The sequence below is a fragment of the Silurus aristotelis genome (genome assembly GCF_946808225.1).
Source record: "Silurus aristotelis genome assembly, chromosome: 26".
Lineage (NCBI taxonomy): Eukaryota > Metazoa > Chordata > Actinopteri > Siluriformes > Siluridae > Silurus > Silurus aristotelis.
Window position 1 is genome coordinate 42,501 of NC_139599.1, and position 7,500 is coordinate 50,000.

The window sequence follows — 7,500 nt, forward strand, 5'->3', positions numbered from 1 at the left end:
ATGACCAGGAAAGGTTATAGGCTTTTAAAATGGATTTAGCTGACACGATCAATTAATTTAATCTCTGATTTAAATATGATTGAAGAAGTTTGAATATTGTGTTTGGCTGAAGTGGGAGTAAATTATGTGGGATGGAAGAAGAAATATTCTAGGATGTCTAGGTTAAACATGCTTCCAGGCTTAAAGAGGAAGAGCAGAAAAAGTGCGCTAATGCAGAAATTCTAGCTGGGAGTCACATAAGTTTCATGCCTAAACAACATTATTTTTTAATAATTCACTATAAGATTTACACTTACTGTACATAAACCCCCTGACAAATTTTACATTTATAATTTAATAAAAAAATGAGTACTCCTTACTCTAACATTACAAAAAAATTCTGTTTGTACAAAATCTTTTAACATTGCTTTCCTTTCTCCGTTTGTCTCTGTGTGTCTTTGTGTGTCTCTGTAAACAGTGCAGGCAAACAACGTATTTATAGTGTGTTGTGGTTGATTTAACATTCATCTCAACTTTTTCCCACACATGCATCTTACAGCAACCCACCCACACACACACACACACACACACACACACACACACACACACACACACACACACAAGCCGTCTCTTTCTTTTACTCTCACTTTAATACAGCATTCGTTCAACTGCAGATGTTGAAAGTTGAATTAAAATTTTATTTTTTGTGGATTATTTTCTAGTTAATTTATTTTGAATGTGTGTAATGCATTGAGGTTTTTTAATAAGTCATGAAGAAAACAAAAATGTTTACCAACCATCAATTCAATCTGTGGCATATTTACACTGTTTCAATCCTGAGTAAGTCTTTTACCTTATATTTCATTTACACATATTATATATTTACACTGTATGTAAATCAATATAATTGTATTTTGTATTGTAACTTTTAGTCATGCGCAAATTTTCTGTTAAAACGGAATGTCGTTGTGAAACATTACAGGAAGTGATACCAAACTGCTCGCATGGCAAAAAAACAAAACATACTGATTTCTAATAATACTTTATCTTTAACTTTAGTTGCTGCATCTGTTGCTGGTTTTAACATCAACACTGAACAACCCAGAATATTTGAACCTCCAAATGACGCTTCAGCATTTGGTTACCGTGTTTGTCATTTTGGATCTGGCAGGTGAGCATGGCTGTAACAAACACATAAAACTATGTGTACTGTATACTTCAATTCAACAGTATAAACTGATTAGCTGATATTATATTATATTATATTAACTGATTGATTTAGTTTATTTATGTTAAAAATATATTATTTTTACCATGCATTCAGAAAGTATACAGACCCTTCAGTTTTTTTGTTCTGCTATGTTTCACTCTGATACTATAATTATTTTTCTTTTTTTCTTATTCATTTACACTTAGTTTCCATAATGACAAAGTTAAAGCAAATTTAAATTAAATTTATTAAAATAAATAAATCCGAAATATCACATCTCAATAAGTATTCAAATGCATTGCAACATCATCAGGACTCTTCTAAGAGCTGGTCTCCTGGCCAAACTGAGACAAGAACCTGATGGTCACTCTGACTGAGCTCCGAAGATCCTGTGTGTAAATGGAACAAAGTTCCAGAAAGACAACCATCACTTGCACAGTGCTCAGGACCTCAGGCTGGGCTGAAGGTTCACCTTTCTACATGATAGCGACCCTAAACCCTCAATACAACACAGGAGAGGATTAAGGACGACTCTGTGAATGTTCTGGACTGGCCCAGCCAAAGCCCTGACCTGAACTATATTGAACATCTCTGGAGAGACCTAAAAGTGGCTTCCACCAAAACTCCTCATCCAACCTGCCCCAGCTCAAGAAGATGTTCCCTGAAGAATGGCAGAAAATCCCCCAATCCAGTTGTGTAAAGCTTCTTGTGTCAAACCCAAAAAGACTGGAGGCTGTATTCGCTGCCAAAGAAGCTTCAACCAAGTACTGAGTAAATTGTCTGAATACTTGTGGATGTGATATTTAAATATCTGTTATTATTTTTTATAATTTTATAGACATTTCTGCTGTTTCCACTTTGTCACTATGGGGGGACTGAGTGTAGATTCATGAGAAAAAAAAGAAAATTCGAATAATTGAAATATCACACTAACATAATATTAAAAAAGTGAAGGGTCTGAATATTTCAGAACTATTTAAATGCAATTTTCCTATTAAAATGTTTTAGAAATATCTTCTGAACTTCCATTAACTAGTATTTAAAACAGAGACACATCATCAGGAGCTTCTTGTGGATTTATCACATATTCACAGTAAGACTTCACAGACTTCAACATCACATCTCAGTGCATCAATTTCTGATTTCTTCCTTTTTTGCAGTGTGTTAGTAACCGACCCTCTCTATAATAATAGCACAGGTAGTGTGTATAAGTGTGTGTATCAGGATGGTCAGTGTGTTCAGCTGTCTACTGAAGGTAAGAAACTGGAGTCAGTACCTCATACACACACACACACACACTATCACACACACTGTATGACTCATGAACACACTGCATATATGACATTTAATAGCAAGCATATCACACTGCTGTACAAACTCACACACTTTCCTAACATACTTATTTCTCAATCTATCTCACACACACTCACACACACACACACACACTCACACACACACACACACACACACACACACACACACACACAGAATTACGAATCTATTTCTCAGTTTTCTTGAAATGCCTCTAAATGTATCAACATGTTTCAACATTAAATGCTATTCTGTAAAAACAAGATATGTGTACATGTATGTGGTATGCAGTGTTGGGCAAAGTTACTTTTAAAAGTAATGCATTACAATATTGAGAACTAATTACGTTACTTAGTTACTTTTTATGGAAAGTAATGTGTTATATTACTTTTGCATTACTTTTTCTTGATCTCTTTCAGGCCTTACAGGTGTAATATAGATAATTGCCATTAAGAAATAAGTTATATTAGGGCAATAAACATGTCTTAAACATTTCAAATGCTTAAGAACTTCTTAAAAAACAATAAGATGATCGAGTCACTTTTGAGCACAAGGCTGAACACTTTCCAGTCGCACTTCTGTACACTGCTTTTCAATCTGCCTCACCGTCAGGAATGTAACTATTGTTCGTGTATATAAGGTTGAGGGTGTGGGCTGCACACCGGTGATGTGGAGGGAGAACATACCTTTCACTGTCATCACATAAAACATCGTGCAATTCCGTAAATATCACCTCGTCCTCGTCTACATCATTCTCTGCTTCATCATCAGCTTCATGAACATTCTGAACACTTTTACAAAGTTCACGCTTTTATCAGTGACCGTGGCAGTTTATCTTCATCCACAAAGAGCAAATGAGCTGTGAATTTGCTCTCTCTCTCTCTCTCTCTCTCTCTATCTCTCCGCTGCGATGGCATCGTACATGTGTCTCCCACGGAAAACTTTTATTCCGAGCAGTCGATAGAGCTGCAGTGGTGGAAACATATTCCAAGTCGGCAAAAGTTTTCTTTAGTTCTGTCTCCATTTCCATCTATGCATTGTCCATATAGCTGGTAAAGGTTTTGTGATCGGGCAGCACGACCCCCGGCCTTTTCCCTGTCACGGAGATTTTGCTGATGAATTGTGGCGCCTCCACAGTGGGCAGCGGCTGCATCTCCTCAACTATAACAGCAGCAAACAATTTGTTGTGTTCAGTTGAACGAATTGTTTTACCTGGTGGTGAACGTGAACTGAAATCAAGTCTTTGTTGTTAAGCTTGAGGCGCGGTGCAGGTTTCATTCCTCTCTCTCTTCCACATCTGTAGTGCTGTGCTTTGCATGCAGATGTTTTTTTTTTTTGTTTTTTTTTGAAGTGGTATTTTTTGCAGTTGACAACAGCTTTTCACCAACACATAATCTACACTTAACCATTATTACCTTTTACTTTTCCTCGACTATTTCAAAATAATGAGAATCCTTCTATCGCAGTAATGTAATGCTCTGGCCTGTCTGACTAGCTTCTGACCAGCTTCTGACTAGCTCGTCTAAATGCGTGATTCTACGTGACTACGTTCATTTTAATTCAGTATTTTTTTTTTATGCAAAATAATTTAACTGTAAAATAACTCGAATTCCTTAAAAAAAAATTACTCAGATATTAATGTGTAAATTTATAAAGTAAAGCGCTACTTTACTCGTTACTCCAGAAAAGTAATATTACTACGTAACGCACGTTACTTGTAATGCGTTACCCCTAACACTGGTGGTGTGTGTGTGTGTGTGTGTGTGTGTGTGTGCATGCATTAATGCAAAATGCGTGTGTGAGAGAGAATTAAGCCCTTATTAGGTTATTTTTGTTTTCATTTTAAAGCACTTTATTCTCAATGTTTTCTTACACAAGCAATCAATATTTTTGATAATGAAGACCTTAACACATTTTACACACGCATGTGTTGGTGAGTGTGTGTGTGTGTTTGTGTGCGTGTATATTCCACATACACGCACACAAACACACACACAAACACACACACACTCACCAACACACCCACACACATATATATATATATATATATATATATATATATATATATATATATATATATATATATATATATATATATATATATATATATATACAGTACAGACCAAAAGTTTGGACACACCTTCTCTTTCAAAGAGTTTTCTTTATTTTCATGACTATAAAAATTGTAGATTCACACTGAAGGCATCAAAACTATGAATGAACACATGTGGAATTATATATGGAATTATATACATAACAAAAAAAATGTGAAACAACTGAAAAATGTCATATTGTAGGTTCTTCAAAGTAGCCACCTTTTGCTTTGATTACTGCTTTGCACACTCTTGGCATTCTCTTGATGAGCTTCAAGAGGTAGTCACCTGAAATGGTCTTCCAACAGTCTTGAAGGAGTTCCCCGAGAGATGCTTGCCACTTGTTGGCCCTTTTGCCTTCACTCTGCGGTCCAGCTCACCCCTAAACCATCTGGATTGGGTTCAGGTCCGGTGACTGTGGAGGCCAGGTCATCTGGCGCAGCACCCCATCACTCTCCTTCTTGGTCAAATAGCCCTTGATGCCTTCAGTGTGACTCTACAATTTACATAGTCATGAAAATAAAGAAAACTCTTTGAATGAGAAGGTGTGTCCAAACTTTTGGTCTGTACTGTATATATTCCACATAGACAAACACACACACACACACACACACACACACACACACACACACACACACACACACACATTTATATATATTACACACACACACACACACACACACACACACATATACCACATACATGAACGTTTGCATGCCGGGAACAGTTTGCTCAACATGACTCATTTAAATGCAAGAGGAAATGTTTAAAGGTATCTTCATTGCATGTTCCCTGTAAAAACACAGTTTTTGTGGTTGACTGATGTGTATACTCAACACTATACAATTAGTTTCTCTTTTCTCTATTTCTCTCTCCTCTCTTTCTGTGCCTTTGTAGTCCAGTTAAATGGAGCATTTGGACTTGCCCTTGCGTGCACAGAACATCGCGCCATGGTGAGTAAAATAATGTGCACTCTGAACCTTACATCAGCTTCTGAATCCTAATTTGACTTGATTAAAGCTTTGATTAAAGGTAGGGTTACATCTTACAGTTCCTAATAATGTGCTCTCATACTTTAATCAGATCTTTTGGTAATGAATTGATGATATAAAAGCACATTAAGTGCATTAAGTGGGCATTTTAGTAATGCTGTGACCAAAACATTCAGCAAGAAAGAATTTGTGCAAGCTTGAGGGTAAAAAAAATCTACTATTTGGAATACGAAGGATGCTACCAGACTAATGGAACAGCTTATACTACAGTTGTAATGGTAAAGAAATTTAAATTAAACATCCTAATAAAACTAAATTGACATCCCAATGTATTAGGTTTTACATAACCTTAAGTTTAAATTAGTCTTATAATAGACATGTTAAAAAAAACATATATACTTCTAGTCTCCTAGTTACCAAGAAGTCAACAACTTAATAACCCTATTTCTGCACTTCAATGTATGCTTACATTTTAATTTATCATTTCATCAATTACTTCTTTTCACTAATCACCAAGATTTTAAACATGTTTCTGTTTGCAAGCAGCAGTTTTTCTGTGTATACTTGAATTAGTTGTTCCTTCATCCAAATGACTTTAATCTCTTAGCCTTCGGCACAGATTTTGGGATTTACAGATGAAATGCCCTACCTAAATTAAAATTTTAACAGTTCCCGGTAAAAGTTGGCTACATACACAATTTAAATATCTTTAAAAAGAAGACACTTTGAGCTTTACTTTATTATTCAAAGTTGATATTGCTCAAAAAGATAATCAGTTATAGATGATTAAGTACTGTAAAAAAACATCCTGAATTTAATTTATTTTCCTTCATATATAAATACATGAACTCAGTCCTGGCGCAATCCAGAAGTAATGGGTTAAAGCCACATGTCTCATTAGTTTATTTTTTTTAATTAAATGAAGATAACATGAAAAATTAGATTCCTACAAACATTTATCTGAGTCTATGTCTCGTTTGCCCCTCCCCACCCAAATTTTAGGACTCACAGCTGAAATGCTCTACCTAACTTTATATGTTAACAGTTCCTGATAAAAATGTGCTACATACACAATTTAGAGATCTTTGGAAAGAAGACACTTTGAGCTTTACTGTCAATCATCAAAGTTGATTTTGCTCAAAAAGATATTAAGTTATAGATGATAAAGTGCCATGGATATACATTTCCTGCATTGAACATTATTTTTATTTCATATATAAATACATGAAATCAGTCCTGGAGCAATCCAGAAAAGTACTGGGTTGAAAGCCACATGTCTCATGAGTTTATATTTAACATTTTATGAAGATATCCTAAAAAAAGAGATTCCTACAAACATTTACCTGAGACCATGTCTGATCCTTTTCTCCCACCCCCTGTTTGAGAACCTGCTAAACTCAGGTATTTATTCATTCTCTATTCATACAGTCTGCATAGAAATGAAATGCTGACCATTAAAGGCTTTTGTTCTACATGTTTGGTACTGATATTAAGTTAACATTAATATTGATGACCAGGTAGCAGACAAGCTCTTGTTTTACAGTCATAACATTCATATTAATGTGCAGCTATTTTAATCTCAATTACACACACACACACACACACACACACACACACACACACACACACACACACACACACACACACACACACACACACTTACTTTTCAAGCATTTTTCTTATAATAACAAACGGGCAATAAAACCATAAAGGGAGATATATTGTAACAGTTAGCACGTGCTATAAACAGCTGTTTGAGTCGAGCTGAGAGCTGCATCACTTCCTGGTTCATGCTGGTTGACCATTAAGAAATTGTAAATAGTAATAAAACTAAGACTCACAGAAAATAAAATCCTCCCATATATCGTTAGAATCCTGTGCTTATTGGCTACATTTTCCATCAGTCATTTTGTTT

The 7,500-nt window shown here is 35.3% G+C and overlaps 1 protein-coding gene across 1 annotated transcript in view; it reads left to right on the forward strand.

The window, feature by feature from the left end:
- The first annotated feature begins 474 nt into the window (after positions 1 to 474).
- Positions 475 to 7,500, forward strand: part of LOC310720181 (integrin alpha-X-like) — a 24,484-nt gene continuing 17,458 nt past the window's right edge. The window contains exons 1-4 of the mRNA XM_083530561.1: positions 475 to 819; positions 1,039 to 1,150; positions 2,350 to 2,444; positions 5,491 to 5,546. Coding sequence (XP_083386687.1) covers positions 750 to 819; positions 1,039 to 1,150; positions 2,350 to 2,444; positions 5,491 to 5,546 — 333 coding nt within the window. The 5' untranslated portion in view covers positions 475 to 749. The remainder of the gene's footprint in view (positions 820 to 1,038; positions 1,151 to 2,349; positions 2,445 to 5,490; positions 5,547 to 7,500) is intronic.